At 44.9% G+C, this 27,607-nt stretch overlaps 4 protein-coding genes across 4 annotated transcripts in view; 3 read left to right on the top strand and 1 right to left on the bottom strand.

Annotated features, from left to right (window-relative positions):
• Positions 1-2,684: 2,684 nt before the first annotated feature.
• On the top strand, positions 2,685-4,283 carry PHALS_12637 (Histone H3 (Lys4) methyltransferase complex, subunit CPS25/DPY-30; the record flags this gene model as incomplete). Its single annotated transcript, XM_024728229.1, has 1 exon — positions 2,685-4,283. One exon carries the CDS (start codon positions 2,685-2,687, stop codon positions 4,281-4,283), a length of 1,599 nt encoding a protein of 532 aa, XP_024578727.1.
• A 128-nt stretch (positions 4,284-4,411) lies between these two features.
• Positions 4,412-13,623, bottom strand: PHALS_12638 (the record flags this gene model as incomplete). Its single annotated transcript, XM_024728230.1, has 7 exons — positions 4,412-6,930; positions 7,001-7,011; positions 7,079-7,166; positions 7,222-7,304; positions 7,356-7,443; positions 7,509-7,707; positions 7,921-13,623. 7 exons carry the CDS (start codon positions 13,621-13,623, stop codon positions 4,412-4,414), a joined length of 8,691 nt encoding a protein of 2,896 aa, XP_024578728.1.
• An 8,035-nt stretch (positions 13,624-21,658) lies between these two features.
• PHALS_12639 (amino acid auxin permease family) lies at positions 21,659-23,138 on the top strand (the record flags this gene model as incomplete). Its single annotated transcript, XM_024728231.1, has 2 exons — positions 21,659-21,884; positions 21,955-23,138. The coding sequence occupies 2 exons, from the start codon at positions 21,659-21,661 to the stop codon at positions 23,136-23,138; spliced, it is 1,410 nt and encodes a 469-aa protein (XP_024578729.1).
• Positions 23,139-23,316: 178 nt separating this feature from the next.
• Positions 23,317-27,607, top strand: part of PHALS_12640 (DNA polymerase sigma) — a gene marked incomplete at both ends in the record, with an annotated part of 7,296 nt that continues 3,005 nt past the window's right edge. Inside the window, 6 exons of the mRNA XM_024728232.1 lie at positions 23,317-23,639; positions 23,698-23,995; positions 24,065-24,118; positions 24,224-24,966; positions 25,054-26,383; positions 26,450-27,539. Of these exons, the coding sequence (XP_024578730.1) occupies positions 23,317-23,639; positions 23,698-23,995; positions 24,065-24,118; positions 24,224-24,966; positions 25,054-26,383; positions 26,450-27,539 (3,838 nt within the window). The remainder of the gene's footprint in view (positions 23,640-23,697; positions 23,996-24,064; positions 24,119-24,223; positions 24,967-25,053; positions 26,384-26,449; positions 27,540-27,607) is intronic.

Consider the following 27,607-nt stretch of genomic DNA (forward strand, 5'->3'; position numbering starts at 1 on the left):
TTCGGTTTAAATTCATAACTGACTTTATTTATTTATATCTGCGGCAAAGCCGCCTGATTTTAAATGCATAGATTTTCCTAAACATTTATAGTAGAATCAAAATACATGTATAGCTACTGGCTATCCAGCCCCGTGCCGTATTCATGTTTGGGTGTGGTCACACCATGCCCATCGGATTAGAAGCACACCCCTGTTACCAGGGTATGTGTAACCCCGTTACAATTGGGAACATCAGCGTCGTCACATGCAAAATTTCAATATCCGAGCGACGCGAATCGCCACCATCATAGGCCGAGGGCATACTTGGTAGATAAGAATGACCAATATCCCATCTTCAGCGAGAAATTAGGTTCGAGGGCACTATTCGCGACGATGCATGACCTGTATAGGTTTAAACGTCACCTTTCTGTTGCACCCAACACTACTAATAGGTCTTTTGAATGAATTCGTAGCGCCATGTCTGCATAATTTGCACTGTATTGTACAGGCAGTTGGCCAGACCAAGCCACTTCCTCAACGCCTTTCGGGAACAAGGCACTGAACAATCGACAATTGTTTTCATTCTTGCAAAATTTACCCGCAGGCCCTGCTTCGTAATGAAATATAGCAGCAAGCACATTTTGTCGGCATAAAAGATAATGTTGACTACTAGGTAAATTGAAGCACATCAATTCAAAATTTAATTGCCCCAGTTTAATTGTGACTTTTCACGTCCAAATTCCCATGCACTGCATGGGTATGAATGAATATTGTCGAAGTAGATTGCGCATAGCCACGATGTGGCCTGAACAGCTATGTCATCAGAGGATTAATCGTCGATGGAGCATGAGACACTCCCTGTGGTATAATCAGCCACTCCCCGAGTATCCCCCTGGGAATATTCACCGCATTGAGAGGGGTATCGCTGATTCTTATAAGTAGCTGAAATAATTATGAAAGACTCAAAGTGCAGCCAAACAGACTGTTTCGCAGAATAATCCCCCTTGAAATCTGCGCTTGAGCCGAAATTTTCGTGAATTCATTTTATGATATGCAGGCACAATTCGACACTGGCTATTAGCCTTTCTGATACAGCAAGTTGGGGCGAATGTGGAGGTTAACTTACTGTTACTTGATCCGCTTTCAAACGCGCACGAAAGAAGATTTTAAAAATCATGTAAAGATTGATGACGTTATCAACGTGGAACATTGCCTAGTCTTTTGTCTGTGTTCGTGATATGACGTCATTCTGAGCTGGGCGTGGTGCAAACACCACGGGCCACTGGCCGACAGGAAGTCAAAAAGCTAGGGCCCACGCACAATCTCCCGGTAGAGCATTGGCCGCCAATAAATCCATCCCTGACAGGGAGCAGAAGTGCGTTTAGCTCGGGCATGAAGCTGTGGTAGCCTCCGAGGAGGAGATACGACTGTCTCAAATCGATAGCGGTGGATGCACTTGGTGCCCTGTGCAGAACGTACAAGGTAGAAGCGGCAGTCAAGAAAGCTCTTGGGATGATGATCCGGCAAAGGCTTTGTTCTCATAACACACGCCAGAGTATGTTTTTGTTGAGGGAGAAAGGATGACTGTATAGTGTTATTCCAGAGTGTACTTCTGGGTAACCGGTAAAAGTAGAGCTGTGAGGTGTTATCTTTTGTATCACGATCGGAAAGCCAGAGATGATGGAGCTAAAGGGCGACTGTAACTTGCAAATGGAGGTACGAACTTTGAGGTCAAATAGGATGTAACATACCTTTCACACCGTGGCGGTATCGCGAAATCATTGCTAGCATGGGAAACCGTTCGGATCAGTAAAGCTCAACGAGGAAGTAGCGATTCAGATTATTCACTCATTATTAAAGTAATCAGGAAAGCCCTAAGGGCTATGAGTCTCCTCTCACTACCTTTGGCGAAAGCTCTCGTGTAGAGCTTAAAGAAACCTCCATCGGGAATATGTGCATTGGATTCAAGACGGCGAGGTCAAACAAATGGCACGATATGACATGAAAGGAAGGAGGAGCTGAGCTCGTCGAATCTATGGATGATAAAATCATTGACGATACCCGCGGGAACTAGTTTAAGGGTCAACTCAGCTGTTCTTAAGAATCATTTGGATCCTTCCTATCATTTGTTGACAGACTATTACAACATAAGTATGAGTGTGTCAACTCCGGATATAAAGGTGTGCCATGTAATTGACTTTGTAATCTGGATTAGTTACGGCGTCACACGGCAATTGCCCATGATACGAAAAAGGTGTGTAGGTTCAACAGAAGTTTTGACGCAATTACTTGTCGATCGCGAAGACCGTGCTTTTGGTGAAGGCTTGTGCGCCGTTTAATTTGGTACATGGGAGCAAAACCTCAGTGCAAATACGCCAGAAAAGTAGGCACGGTAATGTGCAGAAAGAGAGTTGAAACCTTAGACGCAGTAGGTGCTCGTGGAGTGGTCAATTTTTGTATGAGCCCCAGGGTGGTCCACATCGTAGTGGGTAAAGTATATTAGACATTTCGTACAAATGAATAAAATTTATGTACGAGTCACATATCACACTTAGGTGAATCATAAGTACCAAAATTGCGATATTCATAAAGACCAGAAACTAATTTACAATCCTTAATCTTTGGTATCAGATAAACACAATTGTGTTTTTTCTGCCTTTGCTGTGAAACGACGCGACGCTTTAAGATACACACAATCAGCTCTTATGGCGACCAGTTTCGACCTGGACCATACATACTTGCACGAGACCGTAAGCGTTCCTCTGACCGAGGCAATGGCTCAACTGGCCATCTTGCAACCGGAAGATCCCATTGAATTTCTCGGCAATTTTCTACTCAAGCATGTGGCCAACGAGGAGGCTCAGCATAGAATCAAAAATCAAAGAAAACCATCGATACTCGTCACTCCGCTCGATCTTGCTCACAAAATGTTAGATGGAGAAGATCTTCAACAGCACGAAATAGAGTCAGAAAGATTGCTACGAGCTCAGCTGTTGAACGAATCGAGCGTAACGCAAATGTTGGAAAGATTTGCAGAATGGATTAGCGTGGAACTTAATGCTGAAGAAGCTTACATTGGTCGCAAGTGTGTTAATTCAGTGGGAGCCGCTATCGTCCATTTTATAGCAAGCTCTAAGCATCAAAAGTCTTCCGTAATCGACAAGTTCGTTGTTCAGCCAGAAAACGAAACGATTGAAGATAATCTTCGTGGAGTCGGCGTTACGTTTGACGTGTTTAAAGAAATTGAACCAGTAGATGAAAATGGTAATGCTGCAGTTGACGGCGAGAGTAATGCGCTTCCGGCTATCTTGCCAAAATATGTACATGTCGAAAATGTACTACGTGAGCCGAGAGTCAAATCATTTGGAATACCAAAGTTGGGTGCGCTCATTACACGCGCAGGTCAGTACAAAAGTTACTTGCATGCTGACGTATACAACGAGAGTGATCCAAATGAACCCAATGTACTGGAACAGTGGCTTGTTTTTTCAGCTGACACAATGGGTCAAGCACGGGCGTTCACCAAGAAAGAGGCCGAATGCTTTTATCATGCCACAGAACGTTTCTTGACTATTCTCGAAGAAAAAGAGCGTGCGTTTTATAAGAAGGAATACGAGCGATATTTATCAGATGATGAGCCTCGATTGCGAGAGTTTTCGGCGGCATTTGCTGAGCAAGTAGCTGTCCAGGAAGAGAACCTGGCAACATCGCTGCCGGCATTATCAGAAGATGAAGAAATTAGTGAAGCGAGTCAGCAGCAGCGTGCCGCAAAGGAAGCGGAATTTCGTTTATCGTTTCTGACAACGCTTCTCGTATCACACAAGACATCGTTATCGATTGAGTCGGTTCGTATCGTGCCGGTCAAGAAAGTGGTGCTTTCGACGTATGCAGCAGCGCTCGAGCTTCTCGGTCACACGAGTAAAGAAATGCACAGTCCTGCAACGGGTGAATTGAGTTGGGACAAGATTTCGCCATTGCTAAGCATAGACGTATTAGCACCGTGCTTGCACGCCTTTGCTGCTTCGCTCTTGACAATTAACTCACTGACAGAAGCTGGCAGCATGAGCGCTAGTGGACTTCGTGCCATACGAAACGCTTTACCAGCAACACCAGCGGCAATGTCTTCCGCAAAGCAGATCTTTAATGACACTTCCAAGACAGAGCTTGATGCTGCAAGCCCCGTTGCCTCCTGCTTCTATGTGTGGGGCCTTGCCGTCATTGCTCATGTTGATAGCTTAACGATTATGATTGAAAAAGCACAGACGCTCGAGGATGAAGCTGTAGCTGCAGGAAATAATGAGTAGGCCATCCAACGAAAAATGCTCCATCGAGCCGATAATAAACTTGCTACAACTTTTGTTCTAGCGCTCACATATCATAGCTTCTATGAGGTGGTCTTTCCGTAGCTGCTGCAAATCTTCTACTAGTTCCATTAATTTTTTAAGCTCAGCTGTTGCTTTGTCTGTAGTCGCTCGCGTGCTAGTCGTTTCATTTCATCTGCAAACCTTGCACGCTGAAGCTTCTGTGCTTCCTCATGTCTTTGCTGCGCGACATTGACCTGAATTTCTAGTAGTGCGTTGAAAGCGCGTGTGTCTTGTCGAGCGTGTTGAAGAAGCAAAGTCTCGTGATTATTATGCTTTTCTCGTGCCTGTATCATGGCTATTTCCAATACCGTCCTGTCTGTATCATACACGGATTTTAAACGTGCTCGTTGATGATTGCATTTTTCAATGGCAATCGCTGCGCGTTCCAACCGAAGACTCTGCAAGGTCATTTTGATTTCCTCGTTTCGTTTCTGAAGCGTTTGATGAGTCGATGCGTCAAATACAGCAGTATGACCGACGTGTTTAACCTCGTAGAAATAGTGCCGAGCGAGTCGTTCGTACCGTGGTTGCCACATCCCCTCTGGCTTATCTTTATCACTACTAGCACGCATCATGGATTCCACGCGCTGACAGAACTCACGGCTTGTCGGTAGTAATTTTGTCTCGGTCTTCTTTCCATCTTCAAAACTTTTATCAAGTAAAGGCAGTGTCTGAGATTCGAGTAATTCAGCCACGAGCTGCTCCCAAACACGTACAAATACTGGGTAGCAGATGCTAGCATCCCTTACCCATTCTTTGACCTCAGAAGGAGTATATTCATTTGTGCAGCTTGCTGAGTATTGATCCTTTAGGTCCCATGTACAGCTAGTTTTTTCCGGTAAAAGCGTGAACGGATTGCGTCCAATTGAGAAGACTTCGAGCTGATTTAAAAGCCGATGAGCCAGTTCTAATGGTAACGCTTGCAAGTGATTGTTGTACAAGTCTAGTTGACGAAGTGCAATACAGTGTTGAGCCATTTCGCGAGGAAGCATCGATATCCTGTTTCCATTTAGCTTTAGCACGTTTAATTCCGGAAGCTGATACATACATGGCTCGAACTCAACAAGACGATTTTCTCCCAAATCCAAGTAGTGTAGGCGCTTTAGATTACCCAAACTTGGTTCAAGTGGTGTTGTGAGTGCATTGTGTGAACATTGGAGACATGTCAAGCCATTCAGCATAGATAATGTTTCAGGAAGTTTCGATATTTGGTTGTGGGAAAGATCAAGTGATGTTAATGATTCGAGACACCCAAATTCATCAGGTATGGATGCTAGTTGATTCCAAGATGCATTAAATTCACGAAGGCTAGTCAAAGCTCCAAGCTCAAGTGGTAACGATGTTAGACAGTTACTCGAGAGATGAAGTACTCGCAAGACGCGTAGCATTCCCAGCGTGACAGGCAAAGCAGCAAGACGATTGTGCGAAAGTTGAAGCACCTCGAGCAATCCCCAGTGCTCTCCACATTCTGATGGGAGCCATTGAAGCGCATTACGTTTACAGTTCAGAATGACCAGTTCAGATAAATTTGCAACTGTCGAAGGCAGCGACAAAAGAGCGTTATTTTCAAGCTTCAACTCTTGTAAAGAAGTGATTGTGCCGATGCTATCTGGCAACGTTGAAAGAAAATTATACGACAAGTTCAGGCTACGAAGACTCTGAAGCCTTGGACCAAACATTTCTTTGCCAATTCTCTTTTGCTCACAAGCACTTAGATCCCAAACTTTTAAGTCTTGAAGTTGTTGTAAGCTTTTAGGTATTCGTTTGAGAGTAGGATTGCCGCGCAGATCAAGCCGAGCTAATTTAACAAGAGACTCACCAACTTCATCCGTAAGACCTTCAAGCATATTGTCGGCCAAATTTAGTTCCTCTAATGACCAAAGACCTTGACAATTATCGCCAAAGCTTGTGATCCGATTGTACGTAAGATGCAGTACACGCAACTCATGAAGATTTGTCAGAGCTACTGAAACATTTTCCAGTCGGTTACTGCGGGCATTTAAGAGCTTCAAATTCCTTAGTTCTCCAATTTCTTTTGGAAATGTACTTAGCTCATTATAACTGATATCTAATGATTGTAGCGCGATTAGATGCGTGAAAACATCGCTTGGAAGACTTTGCAGCTGGTTGTGTGACAAATCTAAGATGATAAGACCAGAAATGGATGAAGGGGTATCTTTACCAGGATACAAGTCGTGTGAAAATGAGAACTCTTTTAGCTGTTGACCACGTAAGTCCAAGGTGTCGTCGCCTGAACGGGCTTGAAGTTGCAGATTTGACACCATCAGCTCCTCCATTTCGCCTTCATGATTCACACAGTTCTCACCCTCGTTGTCAGCCGAATCAAGCAATCGCTGCTCTTCATGAGCTTGTCTATCTTTGACCAATTGGTCCTTCGTTCGCGCAAAACTAGCAGCACGTCGTTGCAGCTGGCCCAATCGTCGCAAACGTTTCTGTCTAGCTGGGCGTTCATTTTTAATGTGAGATACTGATTCCTTAACTTGAAGCGTTGCGCTGAGCTCTTCCTCTTCCTCTCGATAAATCATATCCAGCAATGTCTGCCGCATTAACTTCGTAGTCTTTTTTCCTGCTTTTTGGCTGACGGATATATCGAGCTCTTCAGTAATTGTTGCACGCTTTTGGAGTTCAGCTCGTACGTCCACAAGCCCTACCCATGCGCATATGAATTGTTCCAGCGAAATTGTGGAGGCTTTCGAAAAAGTTTCACGTGTTACCTTCCGAGTGCGTTTAGGAGACAGACACACACCGAGCGTTTCCAGTGCTTTTTCGTATTCAAGAGCATTGAGTAGCTTGTTATGGTCACTGTCAAACTGATTAAAGACGTCGATCGGAGACAAAGTATGCACATGCTCGGTACCTTCATGCGTCTGCTTTTTCAGCAGATTGCGTATGTATGTGACATACATCGCAATAGTGAATTCCCGTTCATCAATTAAGCCTCTATCATTAAACAGACTCAGCAAGAGGTATCACTCAAAAGTATCTACGCACTTGTTCTGCTCATCAACCAGTTTGAAATAGCGATAAGCTTTTGACTCTAGTAAGTCAACTTTCATGAATGCTAGCATCTGCTTGTATACTTTTGAGTATCGAATAAACAAACATGTAAGACCACAACGCGTGAGTATCATCATTGCAATGTACCTTCAAAGCTGATTGAGCCTGACTTTTCCCGGTCAAACATGCGAAAGAGCTGGCGTGCATTGCGCCGCAGAGCATCAAATGATATCTCTTGACCGTGCTGCAAGTAGTTTTGCTCCACCTTTCTTTCTTCCTGCAAGAAACGATTTGATAGCGATTCCATCTCGTGAGTCACTTGATCCGCTGACTTAGTTAATTTCACCTAAGACAAAAAAACACCAAAACTGAAGAAGCAAAACTGCATTTCATTTTTAACTACGAAAATACTTTTGGCATCAACGTCATCAGCGTTGATTCACCTTTCCAAGGTTAATTTTTGAACGTGCGCATTTGCTATTGTACAGCGTGAATAAATAGCGTCGAGCATTCAGAAGTGGCGGCGGTAAGCATTTGCTGATGATGCGACAGTGCTTACGTTACTGGCATACGTGCCAGTGGTGCTGTATGAAGGCTGCGAGTAGTCTCTATCATCCTCTTGGATAGCTGCCACCGAGCTACCGAATGTCGCATTGTTCGACGCTGTATTACGACCGACAGTGGTCACCTTCGTGTACCGCGATGGAATTGTGACAAAGTACTTATTCATAGCCAAGCAAAAGCGTTTGCGATAGTGCTTTGGATTAAGGACGGTGATCTCACCTTCCTCTTGAATCAGTCGCTTGCCAGCGTGTTCCATCATTTTCATGAAATCATATTTGTGTATGTAGTCAATTATGCAAGCCACGAGCTCCTGTTTGTTGACATCGTAGCCTACCAGCATAGAGTAGTCGGTCGCTTGGACGGACGCTAAAAAGGTTGTATCGTTTATAATCGCAGACAAAAGCAGCGATAGCGCAGACTCTTGCAACGGCAACGGAATTCCACCCGCTAGCTCCACAAAGTTGCGATCCCATAGAACGCTACGACTATTGCCATTGTAGTCCTCTTTGTAGCGTCCTTCCATCTTACCCTTGAGGTCAAATGAAAAGTCCACCTCGCGCCCGTACATTAAATTCTCCATCACAATTATACACATCCGGACGTTTTGATCGCTAGTCCCACCCTGAGTTGTATTTGAGATTGAAACCTTATATATACCAAGTACTTTCGAAAGCATGGATGACAGATCGTTCTCGAAGGTTTTCGCCATGTAACAAAAGTATTCGTTCGCCATGCTCAAAAACATTTGCAGCTCGATTTCCGGAATGGCCTTCGCGATAAATCGTTCATCACGCGTCTTGAGGAAACCAGCTCCAGACTTTCCGCCTGCTGCAATCCATTGTTGGCAGTTGCAAAGCGATTCTACGTAATTTCTATCCCCACCGTAGTACAGTTTTCGAAGCGCGTGAAATTGCATAGCGTAGTAAGACTTGCAGCTGAAACGCATGGCAGACTGAAATTGATTCTCATCGACAAAAGTGTGGTCAACGTTGTTACGCGTTACGGATCGCAGAGTACGTAGCATGCTTCTGATCTCTTCGGATTGATCACAATTGGACAAAGAAGGAATCCCGTTTGTGTTCGATTCGAAGGCATATCGTGCATCTTCCTTCTGCATGTTCTCTTTGATGCACTGGCTGTACTCTTTAGAAAAGAGCGAGTACGCCACCACCGAAGTGGGTTGCTTTGCATTTACCAAGACTGTAACTTTATCCACCCCCAGCGGTAAGCTGGGGTGCCATTCAAGAAGGCGTTTCGGTAAGGAAAGATACCCCAGACCGTCAGACTTCTTTGCTTGTTGCGTTAGTCGAAAACTTTCGATAACTGTTCTAGAGGAAAGAGCTCCTATCGTCGAGGACACATGACCGGAAGTACCCATCATCGAGAAGGACTGTTGGTAAGATGGGACTGCCGGAAATGTGTCCGATTCTATCTTATAATCGGCAGGAAAAGAGTGACTCGATTCATCATAACGATCGTAGCTATCATCCGTATCCCATGGCTCGGATTGATGAGAGCTCGTCAATCCATTCTGTCTCAAAGTGTTGGCTACTTCGTTAGCAACCTCGGCCATTCCTGTGGATGGCGAAGCATGCTTTGCAGCTGCCAAACAGCGTGCAAAGCTTGCAAGGTGCGCTAAGTTTCCAGGCTCTTGGAAGTTGAGGTTCACTGGTGTCATTTCAAGCACACTTGGCGTAAGAGGTACGTTGTACCGATCACAAGATTCCGCTTGTTGGGCCAATTGATCAAACCAAGCCTTAGGTAGAGCGCTCTTTGGACTACTCACGAAGCTTGCCATCGTAGGTTTCACTGTCGCCTGCACGGCTCGTGTAATACGCAAACTCCACCCAACAGCGTATTCGTAAATTTCCCGAAAGTGAGCATTGTATGCAAACACGTCTTGTGGTGGGTCTGATTCAATTTTCGCTCCAAAACATGAATACCACTGCTGGACTTCATTCCGCAGTATTTTTAAGTTTTGTTTCGCGTGAAGCGGTGTGACTAAATCTGCCATTGATTCAGCGACTTTTGAAGTTGTTACATCGTATACTTCACGAACAAGATCGCAAAGGTCATGGATAGCATCAAGCTGGACCTGGAGATCGATGTGGTTCGGCCATAGTGCTGGCTGCAACGCAACGTGAAGTACAGGCTCAAGGGGTTCGACGTGTATACTAACCACTCGCCCTTGGCGAGAGAAATAATGGACTAGTGATGCATCTCGGGATCCATTAACGCCGGCCAAATGGGGAAAGCGGACGCAGTCAATGTCCATAGCTTTTCCGTAGAACATATCTTCCAAAAACTTACCAAAGGAGTAATTCCACGTGTCACTCGGAACCACCAAGAATTTAGACGAAAGAACAGTAGATGAGTTCCCACCGCTTATATTGCGCGACCACATAAGCACTTCGTCTGAACGAATCCGTTGCAAAACAGCGCGGTAGGTAAACCCTCGAAGAAATTCAGCCGGGGGCAGCTGATCACTAGTATCCTTATAATTACTCAAATCCTTCACCCGCACAATTAAACGGCAAGTGTCATGGGAGAAAGACAGCTTCGACGACATAAACGCACGTTTAAACTCAATTTTACTGTTTGAAAAACAGAATTTGTCGAGAAATTGGCCAACAGACATGTCATTTGAGGTGTAGAAGTCGATGCACATCATGTCTGCTTTTGATGCGGTTTTTCCTTCCAATGTGCTCCAGCAGGTCGAAAAGAGGATGCGATCTCTAAGCGAGTGGGACGACTTAGCTCCGCAGGAGCACCAAGTAAGATGACTGGATTGAAAAACGGAAGCACTTGCTGAGCTACTGTCATCTTCTGTTCCCCGGACTCCTCGAAGAGAACTAATATTGTTAAAACGTGTGTGCGCTTTGCACCATTTGCACATTGCCTGCGTCTCCTTCAATGCGGCTCGCATCGACAATGAATTTGATTTTAGCGACAAGTACATTGAAGTTGACGACTTCGCGAACCAATCTTCTGCAACAGATCGCTCGTGGTTTTGACAAGGAGGAATGTATCCAAAAGCTGCCAGCAAAGATCTTTGCAGCCGCATATTGTACGCAGCACGAATACTTGTGGTCAACACATTCGTAATCTCTGTAAAGACATCGGGTGAGCCTCCACGCAAACACAGCGTACATCCCTTTGAAGTTATAACTCCTTCAAATACGATATTTTGGCGCTGAGTACGCTTCTTCCGCTTCTGAGAAATTGCAGCGTTGTCTTCCACCGTGTGAAAATAATCCACATTGGACCCAGCAGCAATGTTTTTGGCACTTTTCGGTTCTTGATCGCTTAACAGCACATAAAATCGTTTACAAGTACCGACGACCCCGACATCTGACATTTTGTCAATGTGGTCGTACGATGTCAACACAGACGCACCCGTACAGCGAGCAATACGCTGTAAATCGAGCAATCGTACATTCTTCACAACGGAAACACCGGCTTTAAAAAGAAGTTCTTCGGCAACTCGATGAACGTGGCCTTCGAAAATTACAATGTCAGGATTCAGAGTTAGGATTTTCTCTGTGACAATATGCATGTACTCCAATTCTTGACCAGCAACACTTTCCAGCGATGAAATTGCATCTTTTCTGCGTTGATAGTCTAATGCCGAGGCAATAAGCAAAATACGAGGGTTTAGGATGTCGCTCCTCATGCCTTTGCGTGCCAAACTCTTGTGAACGAAAACACCATCGATAAAAAAACTGTCTTGCACGTGTCCACCATCAAGACATTGTATTCGAACATATTGCATAATATCCAGAGAGTCTCCCCTGTCAGGTTCGCAAGATACCGAAAATGCAGCTCGCTGAGCAAACAAGCTAATAATCTGCATCCATCGATGTTGTTCGACCATCAGCTCTTGCGACACTGCTGGAGAGCTGTCCAGCAACTGAAGGATACGTTCTTCTAGACGATTGCGGGCATCTTTTGACATTTGATTTAGAACAGCTTCTTTTCTAGAAACAAGATCCGCGTCATCTGTTTCATTGTGAGCATTTTTAGATAGTCCGATCATAGCAAGAATGCCAACATTATTCGGTGTTTGTCTGGTGCAGCCAAAGGGATCTCGCTGCACTGCAATCCCAAATCGCGGTGTGTCAAATGACGCAGACATCGCCTTCGGACGCATTGTCATAGCATTCGAAGCGGGGGGAAATGTACCGGCAAGTCGAGCCTGAGCGTTTGACTCTGCAACAAGACGCTTGAACTCTGTCTCACTCCACCTATGATTACTTGGGTTCCCTAAATCTGCCTGGCTATTCAAGCGCTTTAGCTTCTGACTTGCATGCTGAGCATCCTTCCTTCCCAACAAAATCTGCGGCTCACTTAAGGTTCTTGGTCTGTGACCCGCGCCGTGACCTGATTTCTCATTTTCCGTCGTTATATCATGCAAATGCGGCTGGTGAGCCAAATGCTGTGCACTTGCGACAATCTGTACCTTCGGAAACATACTAAACAGCACCGGCGGTCGAGACTTTTCAGGCGCTTCCGTCACTCGCATCTCATCGCTGATTTCGTCCTTGTCAAACAACTCCGGCTTTTCCAAGCACTTATAATTGGATGCGTCAGACGTCGAGCGTTTCATCGCATCGGCAATGTGCTCTGGCATGAGAAGCAGGGTCTGACCTGGCGGCGAATTGGTGGTATTCTGCACATTGTCCTCAAAATTAGCACCTGTGAGTTCCATCTGTAGTCCTTCTCGTAGTTGGCGATGACACGTGTGACACACCAACTGCTTTCTCATTCTTTCAATAAACTCATCGACTTTGTTCCCGCCAAATGACTGCGGTAATCGTGTGCAGCAATTTGCGCAAAAAATTTGACCACACGAACGGCAATGATGCTTTCTCCGAAAAAAAGTGAACAACTGCTCGCATTCGTAGCAGGCTTTGCTCGATCGGTCTGACATCCAGAAGTGCTTTAGTGACCTGGATCTTTGCCTTCCGAGCTTCGGTGAGTTCGTATCATGATTCTGCATGAGCTCCTGTCTCAGAACTGGGTCAGCATCCTCCTGAAAACACTTTACACCCGGCAAATGCTGACCTTGGGGTGATGGAAACTTCGTGAGTGCGAAAGGGTTGCGGTCAACATTCATCTCGTGCTCTCGTTGAACCAATTCAATCTCAATGTACTCACCGATATCTGGTACCTCAATATACGTTTCCGAATTGCTAACATCATTAGCAAAAAGTGCACGTCGTATCGTTGCAAGGACATGCTGTAGCTTCACACCGCGCATGGATTTGCCGTTAATAGCAATTACCAGGGCAGCTGGATGAATACCAAGTACCTCGGCGTTACTGCCAGGAAGCACAAAGTTAACGCAAACGCAAAAGTCACGGTGTGACGAGGCTACTAACTGCACGCCTAGTAACGCATCCATGGAGCCACCCACGCACTCGCCTGCACGCGGTTTAAGCACTCGCAGAGTCGATATTTTCTCTACAGACCTCGTAAAACGATCAAGTGACGTGTAGCCCGCCAGATTCGCTCGGCTCGTTCGCGCGATGTGCGTGCCGGGGCCTGTAAAAGGCGGACCTTCGGGTGCCGAAAAACGACCCAGCTCACGCGACGACGAAAAGGACGGTACTTGCCCATTGTTCGCTTCCTTTGGGGACTCGACTGTAGACACACACGCGCTTGTAAGCTGTCGAATGGCTGTGCAAACAGAAATCATTGCGGTTAAATTGCCGCGAAATGCGCACCGCCTACTGAAGTTGCTGAGAAGTACTGAAATTACAATCATTCCTTGGACTTTTGATGCCACATTTGAACAATTTGCGGTTTCACTGAAATTGATTGCACAGAATTTATATGATAAATTGACGAGATTGTGGGAACAATTAAGTCCATGATGTAACAGACGTCTTTTGGTTGGACTTCTGCGTTTTGGTTATGACCCAGTTATAAGAGTCTGGTTAACCTTGGAGCAAAAGGACTCAGTTAACTTGGTGGGATCAGAAAGTAATGTATTTATACTGATATTTAACATGAGACGTTATAAAGTTTAATATTTGCGTTGCCTGATATGCTCACACATTTTTTTGCGGAATTCCATTGCCTTCATTGGTACCAGAAATTTGGTGTCTTGAGTATTCACGATTACACAAAAGTATAATGTGTATTCTGTACAATTGTATAATATAAATATTGCACAAAATGCAGCTCGAAAATACACCTTTCCCAACAAGATGCAAATCACACTGGAGCTACTCCTGTTGTCTTCTTAATACATTGTGCTAAATGAGCACTCGGCAAGCACCCATTGCACTTGGCGCTTCAATCTACATCTCGCACCCTAAAGTGCTTACCCCCACCAAGAAGATTACTGAAAAAAAGAACTCTTTTCGTTATGCCACCCTTTTGCACGAGTTACGAGCTTCGTGACTGTTCCCAACGGCGAGAAATGCTGCAATTTCTTGCCGCAGGACTCACAACTACATTAAGCTTGTCACTAATTTGCTGGACCTGGCTCAATAGACCAGGCTTATACCTCAGCATCTCCAAGCGCAGGGACTTATCTTATAATGCCAAGCATACCCGCCGCTAAGGCTAAAAACGATACATGCAGGGCTTCTGCTCAACATGAGAACAAAATGAGCGCCAAAAGGCACTGCACGAGCGTGTTATGCTGTACCAATCAGGTAATTTATATACTCTGCGATGATTGAGCCGAGGATTATTAGTGTTAGTAAAAGTGCTGAACAGTTTCGAAGTCAGTTTGCGCACTGGGGTGACAAAGACGTCGTCTCACAGCTTCACAAATCGCTTCACGAAGCGGACGTCAGCCTAGAGTGCTAGCTTTACAAAATGAAGAGCAAATGCATCCATCATGGTGAAAACTTATCATTTTATTGCCTGCATTCCCAGTCCCGCTAATTGGGACAGCAATTGCATCGGCCGATCTCTTTACAAGGTCAGCCCTCACAATCACTAATCAAAAGTGCGCTGCGACGGGTGACTTTGCCTCTTCTCGACAAAATGTAAGGACCGAGAGTGTGCCAGGGCGGAAGCTAATACGGCACCAGGACAGTCTCGCCAAAGTGGAACCCCAAATACTCATAAGAATGCAGAAAATATATCGATATCGATTCACCATACAATGGCAACAGCCAAGAAGAACCCGCCGGCTCAATAATCATTCTACGTGAATATTGGCCAATCCATGCTCATCGAGCAGTCAGCAATAAACAACAACTAGTCCTCTTTAGATTTGTTTCGGGGTGGCGGTGCGTCGGTATACTCTGATAAAACTGGACGTTCGGTCGAATTGAAACACGCCAGCACTTTTGAGCTACACCACCGCACTGCGTGGCTTGGGGTAGCTTCACGGCTCATAATCATATTGTTACCTTCTAGTATACCGCAGATTAGCTTAAGAACGGTAAGGACACTATCCTGTCCACATCAGATCGCTTCGCATCCAAATGGCTCGTAAGAGCGGAATCGTGGTATGGCTTGGACATACCAATGCAGACCAAAAGATATGTATTCTCTCCGAAATGTTACGAGTGCAACCATGTTTTTTTTCGCTACGGCCGTGAAAATTCGATGTTTCATGGTCGCAGCATGACTTTCCATGTGTATGCTAACAAATCGCAATTTTTCTAGCATTTTATTATACAACATATTTGCATGCGTTCCACCTGCCTCTACTGGCTTTCTTTATCTTGACTTTCAGTTTTAGGGTCACGCACTATGTGCACGACGCTCAAACTTTTTAAGATATATGACTGATTTACCACGAAGTGTTAGCCGGGCTAGTATCAGCAAGTCGAATTTGATCGACATTCCGCCCACCAAGACCAGAGCTACTTCGTGAAGATGTCAAAGGCACCCGAGTATTCCCGAAACTATTTATGTGATGGGGTAACGCTTGTAAATGTATACACTATGGTCTTCAACGCAAACTCAGTGAATAATTTCAACTTGCTCCAGAACATTGAGCGAAAAATATTGCCAAACTTTGATGGAAGCTGCCAATCTTAGTTCAATATAATGGTAACCCACAAGCCGTTTTGGCGTAGAACATTTTCCAGGATTACCTTGGTCATTTATAATTGCCACTGACAGCTCAACATCAAGAAGAACCATTCTGCCCAGACAGTCAACAAAGACTACACCGCAGGAATTTTGGGAAGCGTCTTCTGGAAATCCAAAAAAAGTATATACTCACTCTGCCGAAACAGGCAGGTTGGCTGAAAATGCTGACGTATTCTGCGAGGTTCAAATCCGTTGACATGTGTCAAGCGAAACCACACACTTGTTATACACGTTGGAAAATCAGTACATAATGCTCATTCTTTTCTTTTCTCGAGGTGAACAAGCATTGGCTCCGAGCAATTATCTGCATTCGATGTCCTCATCATGAAATTCCACCGTAGACTGAGTGCCAAGTCGGTCGGTGCTGTAAGAGAGATCGGTTTGGAAAAAGACTGTCAGTTGAAACATGCAATTGAGCGCTTCAATAAAGGGCAACGCAATTCATACTGCATCAGACCTGTATGCGCTACGTATTGCCTCGCAATTGGCAACGCTATCAACGTACTTCATAATTTGTGCGAGGCGAAAGCCATCCGCGAGCAAATTAAGCCAAATCGGTTCATACTTGCTTAAGAGTTTACTTGGCAATAGGAGTAATCACTTGTCGTTCATTGAAACCAATGTGGTGACAGTATCGTTGTGCAAATCACCGCATGATCTCTATACATAGCAAACTTCTCAGAGCCAAGCAGATGCTTTCAGAACTTGAAAAGAGCATAATTCATAACAAAAATGTCCATGTCGTGAGCTGGGTAGATCTTTTTGGCTGCTGTAAGCCTGCCCGCCTCAAAGGTACTCAGCACAGCCTAAGGCAAAGAATGAGTGTGTGACAGACGGCAATGCATAGCTGGTTCGTACTCAAGCGAGCCAGAATCGCATGAAACTTTTAATCATAGTCTTTAAAATGCCACCTTAGCATCATTTAACATACTGTTGAAGTTTGCGCTAAACTTGTGCAGGTAGGTAATCAGGCCAAACCACTTTTAAAGTCCTTTTTGGACAATGGTACTACCACTTTGCTGGGTCTTCCAGACAAAGAAAACCTTAAGAAGGGACCCTTTATTGGCGAAAAATGCACACTGTTCGATATTGCTTTCACTAATCATGTTGAACCGCATAACATCTAAAAAGACCGCAAGTGCTTATTGTGGCTCCCCCCACCTACGCTGAACGACTATTGCTGATAGTATTGTCGGATACGATTTAGTCTTAGGCACGATGATATAAACAGCTGGTATATCGAACAAATGAACATCGCTGGTGCATTAGACGCTTTTTATGGTATAACTCGCCGATTTCGTTCGGAATACTTACTGTATCGAGCGAGGCATCGCAATCTATCACGAGAAGATATCATTAGCAATTAAAAGGTTTGTTGGCATTGAACAATGTTCAGCTATTCGCCACTTGCCGTTAGTATATTTGGTACAAATAAATTGGCCAAGTGGCGGATTCACTCTCTCTCACGGAACCCGCTTCGTATTTTGTACGAAAGATGCGATTATTATGTTAGACTGTTCCTAATCTCCGCGAGCTAAGTCAGTACCATGGCGCATTTTTATCTGTAACAACACGCCTGCTGAACCTCTCATCTGATATTCTGTCATTTAAAGGGTAAAAGTGATTTGCCAAATTCACGAGAATAAATGTTCCACTCCTAACACTCAGTGATATACGAGTCTCAGTGCTGGCATGACAGATAATAATCTCAGCCCTCCCGCGGTACGGACAGTACCACTTCTTTGACCTTGACGTCATTACTTTCCGCATCCCTTTTCTGATTCAATTAGCGATTCTGCCGTAGGTGGCTGAATAAAACTTATAACCTTAAAGCTACCCGTATCATTTCATCCACGAGTGAAACATATCTCTCGTCAAAACCCCATAAAGATTCACTGCTATGCTCGGTGTAACACGATAGTGCTGGCTCTACATAGCCGCTGTAACACAACAAGGATGGGGTGTCCCATATAAATATGAAACCTGGCTTTTCTACTTCCGACACCTTGTCCATCATCAACGTGGACGATTCTGACGTAGGGGATGCGAAAACCTGCTACTTTGACTTTTTCCGATTCTGGCATACGTAACATTAGCCCGTTGCTGTGATTGACCATTTCGCCAAAGATGCTCATCGTTTATTCCTGAATTAGCAGGAACACACCTTGGTGTCCGCGACATATATTTGCTTCTCTGGCTCATCTTGGTACCATTACTCTCTCCCACTTCTGCCCTATTAGTTCTGCCCTCGGCAATAAACAATATTTTTGCAAGTCAGTTTGTGCAATCACATGCCCCACACCGAGTGAAGCCAATTTTACATCCACACCGAAATCCCTTCTGCTTCTTGGCAGAGGTGATTTTATGACTCATCAGCGCTCAGCCAAAATAAAAGCGCGCCATATAATAATTGTCACCTTCCTGTCGGTCCCAAGTTCATGACATATAAGCTACTTCATCCCTATTGAAATCTGGTGCTAGACCGCGTTTCATGCTACTAAAGCCGGCAAACTTCACCTGACGATCAAATGAAATTTTGACGCATTGAATAGTTTATCATCGCATGATACATCCAAACTGTATTCGAAGTTGGCATCAATGTCTTTGTGTACTATTTTGCCAGGTGCGTAGTGCGTAATGGCCGGACGCTCCGGAGCCTATCACGCCTTTTTAAGTTTTTCAAAGTGCAATCAATATGTTGATGTTGACAATTAGCAACATTGGACTGTGAACCGTACCTCTCTCGAAAAGGCCGCTATTTACAAAGCTGGCTTTTAATGACTTCGATATATACAGATCGCAGTGAGGATCAGACTATTATTTGAAGGTTGCTCTAGGTCTTCTGGATTTCAATATTTCCCTGTAATTTCTTTGCCAAACAGATCTACGTGGGAGTTCAGGCCTTCATATATTTCAGTTACAAGCTAACAGAATACGCAATGCGCAGATACTTCGCGCTATCACGAATACCGCAAGTGCTTTTGAGGTTCTTGGCAACAGAGAGATTTATAGTTCCTGATCAGTATGCCAGATGTCCATCGCATCGAATAGGTTCCATTTTCGCCCCCTAACCGATCCTTACGGCAGAGAAGTTTTATTTTGCAAAACCGCAGAGCACATCGCCTATTCAAATAAGATATGAAGGTCTTGAATGGAGTGTTTTCACATTTGTTTGGCTGCTACACGAACAACACACACAGCTCCACTTCTAGCTGGTTTACAGGTGGCTCGCCCGTCCTCGATCATGATATCCAGCGTGGTGAGTGTGAAGGTCCTAATCGCCGATGCCGCAGCTCGCTGTCATCTTTCACGACGTGGTGGCCTCAGTGTTGAGATTCAGCGACTTTTCTTACTCCTGATCGATTCCTAAACGTACGGCTTTACGCACAGGTTCACTGTCACACTGCCCGGCATTTGACGCTGTAAAATAGTTAATTAAATATAATACGAACAGAGGGTTCTTGTAACGGGGTTACACGTACCGTGGTATACAGAGGTGGGGATCACACAAGTTGATGTAAGCACACAATGGTGTGGCTACGCCGTAACAAGAAGCCACTACGTGGCGAGACTGCCAGTAGGTATGCATATTTGTTAGGTTTTACTATTTGATTGGGAAAACATAAGGTTTTAGATTTAGGCGGCTCTGTCGCAGATAGAACAAATAAATACATGTTCAATTCAGAACGGAAGAGTCTATTTGCCTTGGTTAAGGTTTTTAAGTACTCTAAAGGTAGCGGATTGCGATCCGCTACACTGGTACTGCTTCTGGTATAGAAAGTAAGGTCGGTGACCTTATCCAAGCTTTCTCTAAGCAAAGAGCTCAGGCAGCCCCGTTGCAGTTCTCCAAACGAGCATTGCTCCCAGAACGTATCATCTAAATGCGTCGCACCATCGTTCCATAGCCGATAACTTCCAAATCAGGATTATTGTTTGCGCTTGATATATTGTGTTCGATCTTCAACTCTGTTTAGTCCTCAAATATGTCGCGCACCTTGCACATGTGTGCCGACGCTGACCTAGATCTTGTTTACCCACGGTTAAGTATAACACCACGTTTGACTGGTCTTGAACTCTACCACTTGATCTTGCATTCAAATAGCAATCTCATTTGTAGTGGCCCGCCTTAACACGACCCTTATGATCCCTTCTTGCGTACTCCCCCTCGGCTGCTTTCCATTGCTCTTCCTGGCAAGTATTACGGTTGCTTTCAATGCGCGTAAAAGCCTTCTGCCGCAATTAATCCGTAATCAGCTTGCATAATAATTGTGCAAGCCTAAACGCCTGCATCGGCATGTGAAGCGCTTGCACCAGGCTCTCATAGGGCCCGAAGCATTAACAGACGTGCTTTTTTATTGGCTCGTAATACACGTTATTTTTCATTATCACGAGCTTTGCCAACTCTTCGTGTGCTTACTGTTGAAATCCCCCGCGAACTTAAGTGATGAGACTTATCTTCTAGACACTGACGATTCACCATGTTTGCGTCTTTTGAAACGTCTTGTAACGTTTCTCACGCATCCTTTGTCGTCACAACGTGCATCAGCTACAAATTGCTGAACTAAGCACAATTGCCGCGTGCGCGTGTTGCTTCATCAGCTTGGACACTTCGTCTTTACCACCGACTGCCCCCTACAATACCTTCGACATCGGGAGCATTTTCACCTGGTAGCTTCACAAAATGTATTTGGATCCGCCAAAAGGCTCGATTCTGAACTTGGCGTCAATGCTTGGGCTCATAAGCTGCAGAGGTATAGATGCTGTAAAACTTCTGATTTTGTGCTAGTTTCCGAGATGGTATTACAAACAGTGAGTTATATTTGCAAAGTCAAATGTCGTGGCTGTAAGCCATGGTTCCGTTATCCCTGTGTTTGCAACAATAACGTACCGTATATATCTGGTGGTACTGAATCATACGCAATATGAAAAGTGATTGTCCTGTGGGGGGCATTGCTTGTGGAAGACAAGTCCTGGTAAACCCCGAACACCTGTTCGGAATGATTAGTGTAATTAGAATAACCACGGAGGAGATTGAACCCAGACCCAATACTAAGCCAATCTGTCAGTGTCGCAAATCGCAACTATTACCATGAAATATAGAATTTGAAGTCATGGCACATCACACTTCAAAATCCATTCTCTTGTCGTCGTAGAGTTGTTGGACGGGCATTTACCAAATCAAGAACGACATTGCTGTCTCGATTTTGCTAGCTTTTCTGTCACTATGATTGACCCGAAGGGCTGGTAAAATTTGGGATGTCAGAATCTTGTGTCAGATATTCAACTTCGACGGCTTACATCTCCATTTTGCTGTCGGTGCGGCTGGCCCATGGGTAGTACTCGTTTCGCTTTACCCAAATCGCGATTACGATGCCACATAACAATTAAGCGAGCCAACATAGGTTTCAATCCCAAGCAATATTTATCAGTAAGTAATTAGTTATTAAATTCGATACCACCATGCTCTTGTAAAGCGCTTGAACTTGCACTTATTGACTATCAAATCGCTTTTAAAGACCCGACTAAGGTATCGGTATTCGTGGTTTGTTTATGATGACCGTTGGACGAATATGATTACATAAATTTGATAAGTTCGTGAGAAATATTGAATAGTAAAAGACCTAGCTTGGGCAGTTTACATCACTTTTTCGAAAGCTCGTCAGATCATAATGATGGCTTTCGGGAACGATTTGGACGGCGGCATGTCGGAACGCTTGCTGGAAGAGGGCGAGTCAAGAAACCGCACAGATCCCAATCAAACTATTGGAGAGTATGAACTTGTTGAGGACAGAGAGACGCTTGTGTTCGAGGACGACTTTTACCTGAAGCAGCAGCGCGGCAAGCGTAGCGGGTGTATTCAAGCATTCCTGGTCGAGACGATCCAACCTGGATCAGGTAGCTACAGTCTGCAGTCTCTGAACTGTGCCTACTGCTAATATACTGTACTGTTGTGGTTTTTATAAAGGCTCTATGTTCACCATGACCGTTGCCATCGTTGGTGCTGGCATTTTAGCGTTGCCCTACGCAGTACAACAGACTGGTCTAGTGCTGGGCATTCTTTTGATCGTAGAAGGAGCAATTGCTACCACTTTTTCGTTGAGAATTCTGCTCGAGTGTTTGAATCTTGGACAGGCGCGGTCGTACATGGATTTAGCTTTAGCTACAGGTGGACACAAGCTTGCAGCATTTACTCAATTGGTTGTGTGCATGAATTTATTTGGAACGTGTGTTGGTTATTTAACGGGTAGTGCAGAGCTGATTCAGTACGCGTTCGAAACAGTTTTGAAGAGTTCTAGTGAGACCCTCCTTTTGAATCGACAAGCGCTGATTTTGATGCTGACTGGTTTATTAGTGCTACCATTGTCGCTATTACGAAGTCTGGACTCACTGCGATTTTCATCGTTGTTCTCGATCGTATGTATCGTGTTTATGACGCTGGTAATTGTGATTAAATACTTTCAATTTGTGCACGAAGAGCTGGCTCCAACGATGGCGTATCAATTAAAACACCTCCCACTATTTGACTGGCGCTTAAGTCATATATTACGTGCAGTGCCGCTTGTAGTGTTCTCGTTCACGTGTCACCCAAATATTCCTCCGATCTACTTGGTGCTCAAGCGTCGCTCTAAAAGAAGGATGCACAAAGTCATGAACCGCAGCATTGGTCTCGCGACGACTATATACTCACTTTGTGGTTTTTTTGTGGTATTAACATTCGGTGAGGCTACTCGGTCTAACTTTCTTAAGAATGACTATCACGGCGATGGCGCGGTGATTGTTGGAAGTCTTGGCTTTAGTATTGCTTTGATTCTGACCGTGCCGCTTTTCGTTCATACGTTGCGTGATAACATTCGTGAGGCGCTGCTGGCGAACTGTCGACTAGACGTTGTCTGGCATGTTACTCTATCAATGTTACTCGTTGTTGCTGTCCTTGTTGTTGCTCTAGCATCGAAAGATATAACGTCTGTTCTAGGTTTTCTAGGTGCTACTACCAATCCGACAATTTGCTTCGTGCTGCCAGCGTATTTTATCGGTCGATTGGGCGGACAGCAATACCGGATATTTCAGATTGTCGCCAGTATATTGGCCGTTGTTATGACTGTCGCCAGTGCTTTGAGCCTGCTTCAACAAATGAAGTTTATCTTTTGATGTGCTAAGATAATTTTTCGCAATACGACAAAGAAATTGAGTTAGTTAACTGTTTTAATCTCAGTTGGAAAGCCATAATTGATATGATAACAGCATGAGATATACAGAATTATTTAAATCGAGTGGTCCACACTATGGATGCAGTAAACGTCTAATTGAATGCGGATAAAAACTTCAAATGAGCCGCGATACTGATGTACTTGTTCGCGCGTTAGGAGAGCTTGCTATGACGCTGCACAAGCATCGTCCTGGCAACTTTACTTTCAATAGAAATAAGCGCACGATTTATAAGTGGTTGCACAGTTTAAAAGGTGAGGAGATGGCATCATTGAGCTGCGTGGTGGATGCGGGCTTCGTCAAGACGCTGCTGCTCATGGGGTCCCGCTCAAGAGCTTGCCGAGACAAATATACGTGTGTACATGAATTTCAATTGCTACCACAGGCTGCTAGCATTGCCTATAAACGCACCTCAACTAACACGCTACGACGAAACGCTGCAAGGTCAGAGAGCCTATCTCATGTTTACGGAGTTTCACTTGACCTATCTGATTCTTCTTAGGGATTTTGTGAAGCGTCCAATTATACGGACAGCAGATGGAGATTTTGTGAGTAGCTTTCATACAAAAGAATACGAAGTTTGCTGTTCTAAGCTGCTAGGAGGATTAAGAGTACTTAACACCTTTCAGTCGTGTGATACCGTGGCGTTGTCGATGGATTTTTTTCAGCCAGTAAGTAAAAGAGACAAGACGTTTGCTGCCGAGTTTTTCTACATAATGGAAGTGATAGCGCATGGGAATTTTCTGATGGAGCGTCCGTCTGATACTGCGCTGAAGCATCGTACATGGGGAGAAACGAAGGTATGGGAGCTGGTATAAAGTTTAAGAGAAACATGATCTGAGTGACTTCGCGTCTTTTGATTTGCCCAGTGGCTAAGAAATCAAAGCTTTTACTCCATCCAAGCTCTATTTGTTAATCAAATCGTGAGTAACAGCTGCAGTTTCAGTGCTGACGCCAAGATTAACAGCGGGTCAAAATGCATTTATGTTATTTGTGGACGATGTTTGACTTTGTGATGTTTTTTTCAGGAACTTAACATCTGGGCCGCATGGAGACAACGTCAAAAAGATGTGAACTTCGAAATTCCTTTGCAAGGTCTCGCATCCAAACTTTTTTTGGCTCGCGAATGGGAGATGGCAAGTTCTGAGCAACAAAATGCAGTTTTAAAAGTTCTGGCTTCTAGAACAATTGCCCATGTTAAGGATTTGAAGCAATTGATGACAATTGAAGCTAGGGCAGCAGACATGTATAAGTCCGCGCGATTCTCATTGGAAGCACTTATCAGCATCTTGATTAAGACGACAGGACCTATGGATCACGGTGCACCCGTTGATATTTGTTTCACAGTTTCTTTTGAGGACGCGTTTGTGTCTCCTCAAACAAGCATAATGAAGCTAATACAAGCAGAATACTTTCAGGAACAGTGCTCGCTACTGTTATGTGAAAGATTGTCGAAGAAAGATGAGAAATCTTTACTGAAGGGCACAGCTCAGATATCGTTTTCACACGACAGCATGACGGACGATGGATGCAAGAAAAATCCCAAAAGCTCCAATCATTCTCAGCGGCGCCGAGCTAGTCGCAAGAAAATGATGAAGCAACGACGTATTGACAACGAAATTCGCGCAGCTCAGCATACACGCTTTCAAAGCGTATTGCGAGAACTTCTCCATCACTTTCGCCAAAAGCAAAAGGAGGCTGTGGCATGCGCGGATAAGCAGCTTCACAGAGTTATAACACCGGTCGTCGACAGCCAGCTTACACCTGGTGGGTGGACCTATACGCTCAACTCACGAGATATCTCATTATCAAAGCACAAACGAAAAAATAGGAAAGCGAAAAAGAAAAAAGACAGCAGATTGAATTTGGGGCCCGAAGACAGAAATCAAGGGTCTACACTAATGCTTCAAACTACTGGTGCGACAGTCTCATCGTCTGTCAGCTTTTTCCGAACGAACAATGAGGAGTATCCCGAAAAATGCAGTGTTGCGACCGCTGGCTCGGAGTCATCCTCAGCTGAGCGTGATAAACTGCGTCAAGCGGATTATATTAGTAACAGTGGTATTCCGCGTGGCGATGGCTCACAATCGAGTTGTTTCTCCAATGATAGGTCGACACGTACGGCAACCGCGTCGATCTCGCCTACTTCATCTTTACCACTACTTTCATTTGAAACACACGGTCTATACTCCTCTGCAACTACGACGCCGTATTTTCTGTCGTTGGTGTCACAGGATGAACAATCATCGCGTGCTTTGCATCGAGAGAGTGATAAAGATGGGGTGGATTCTGGAAAAAACCAATTCACTTGCGATGATTCTCGAAGTGTAGCTCTTGAAGATCATTTGAAGTCAGAAACGTCAAACCTTGAGTGGTACTTGCCATCCGTCTTTTCACTACAAACTCCTCCCCAACGCACATTGCCTCCAATGCCTTCCCTCGACTGGCATTTCGATCACTGGCAGTTGAGAGCATCTGATGGAGGTATTTCGGACAAGGGTGTATCGTCTTCTATGGCTGTAGCAGAGCTGGACCCGCTGCTAACGTCTTCCTCCTCATTGTCAGCTTCTCCCGCGTCATCATCGCGCTTTAATAATACGAGGCTATCAGGGTCAACGAAAAAGTATTCTCTGGCATCATTTTCCAAAATTGCTGGACTGGACGCGAGCAGATGTGGAATTGCCCAGTCAGATTATGACAAATCAGAATATACAAGGGCATCAATACGAGAACACGATAAGGGCGATATGACTGCTGCGGACGAGAGTGACTTTCTGTATCAAGAAGGGGGATTTTTTGATCGCCAGCGTTCACTTAAACGTCGGCGGCGACCGTGGCCGCTAAACGATACACACGAAAATGACAACAAGGAAATTGCGGAGGAAACTGATGACACCAGACGATGTGTTGGTGTGCTTACAAGAGTGAATAGCGATGCTTGGGCAGAGTGTGTTAATTGTTGTAATTGTGCTTGCCATCGCAATGTTTGCCTTCGAGACCAGGAGAAAAATTCATCCGAAGAAAAAGTTAAAATTCATCGTAACAATCTTGAGCATCAATATGTCGATAAGACATCACATCTATCTGCACAATTGAGTCGAGTTTCAAATGACGATACATACGCCAAATTGACAGTGGCATTCGAGCGCATTACGCAGCTAGAAGACAAATTTGCTGAAAGAACAAAGGTCCGTGTCTTAATTTGTGTGTTAACGCCTGTCGTAGCTTATCATTTCATGGCAATACCAATCTAGATAGTGGACGAACAAGCTACTAACACAGCTATCGAGATTGCTACCTTAAAGCAAAATGTTGCGACGTTGACAGCTCAGCTAATCAATGTCGAAAACAGTGTCCAAGAGTTGCAACAGCAGAGCTCCATTAGTGTAAGCCGTCTAGAAGATTCATCATTAGGCAACGCGAGCTCCTGCAGTTCGCCTCCTGCTCCATTTTCACCCGCCCCATCGGTAGAGCAACAAATTGAACACCCGTCTACCGCCGCGTTTCCAGCTCCAGATGCTTTTGCAACGACAAACTCGGCAATGGGACCGTTCGTTTCAGTCCCTTTATCGGTGCTACCGCCACGAAGCAAGTTGCATTGGGATCTTTGCGAATTTGCTGCTCAGCTTCAAGCAGACAGCGATGCTCGCCTCCCAGCACAACTTGCTGCACAACAGTTGTGCACGGCCACAGTGCAGTCATTGTGGCCTCGCGCTCAGGTGCGACCTTACGGATCGCATGTAACAAGACTGGTGCTCCCGTCAAGTGATGTTGATCTCGTTATCTGCTTACCCAAGGTACGTCGCGACGCGCCTGCTGATGCAGCTGGTGTATTGGAAGGTCGAAATGCTATAAAAGAGACATGGCAGCAAAATCTCGCCCGCAAGTTAAAGCAAGAGCCGTGGGTTGTGCGGGACTCCGTTAAAACGCTACCACATGCTGCCGTTCCAATCATCACTCTTCTGACTGCACCGCCGTACAATGTCAGGCTGGACATATCGTTCGAAGGCCCTGGCCACAATGGGTTGGCTACGAATGATGTCGTTCTTGCCTTGCTGCACGAATTTCCGCCGCTAGCCCCAATGATGCTTGTTCTGAAAAGTTTTGCTATAGAGCGCGGCTTAGCGGTAGCATACACGGGAGGACTGTCATCATATGCACTATTGCTACTTGTGGCTCGCTATCTTCAAGAGCACAGCGACACAATGCCTAATGGCTTTGCAAATGCTTCCAGAGCTGTTCAGCACAGTTTGTCAACTGCCCAAGCAGGTGTGGCCGACTTTGGTCTGATGCTTATGGGTTTTTTGAATTTTTATGGCAACCGATTCGATCCACGCACAACGGGTATCAGTGTGGCCTCGCGCTGTTTCCTTAACCGCGAAAGCAATTTCATGGCGGGAGCTATTGCTGGG

This window comes from Plasmopara halstedii (genome assembly GCF_900000015.1).
Source record: "Plasmopara halstedii genome assembly, contig: Scaffold_614, whole genome shotgun sequence".
NCBI lineage: Eukaryota > Oomycota > Peronosporomycetes > Peronosporales > Peronosporaceae > Plasmopara > Plasmopara halstedii.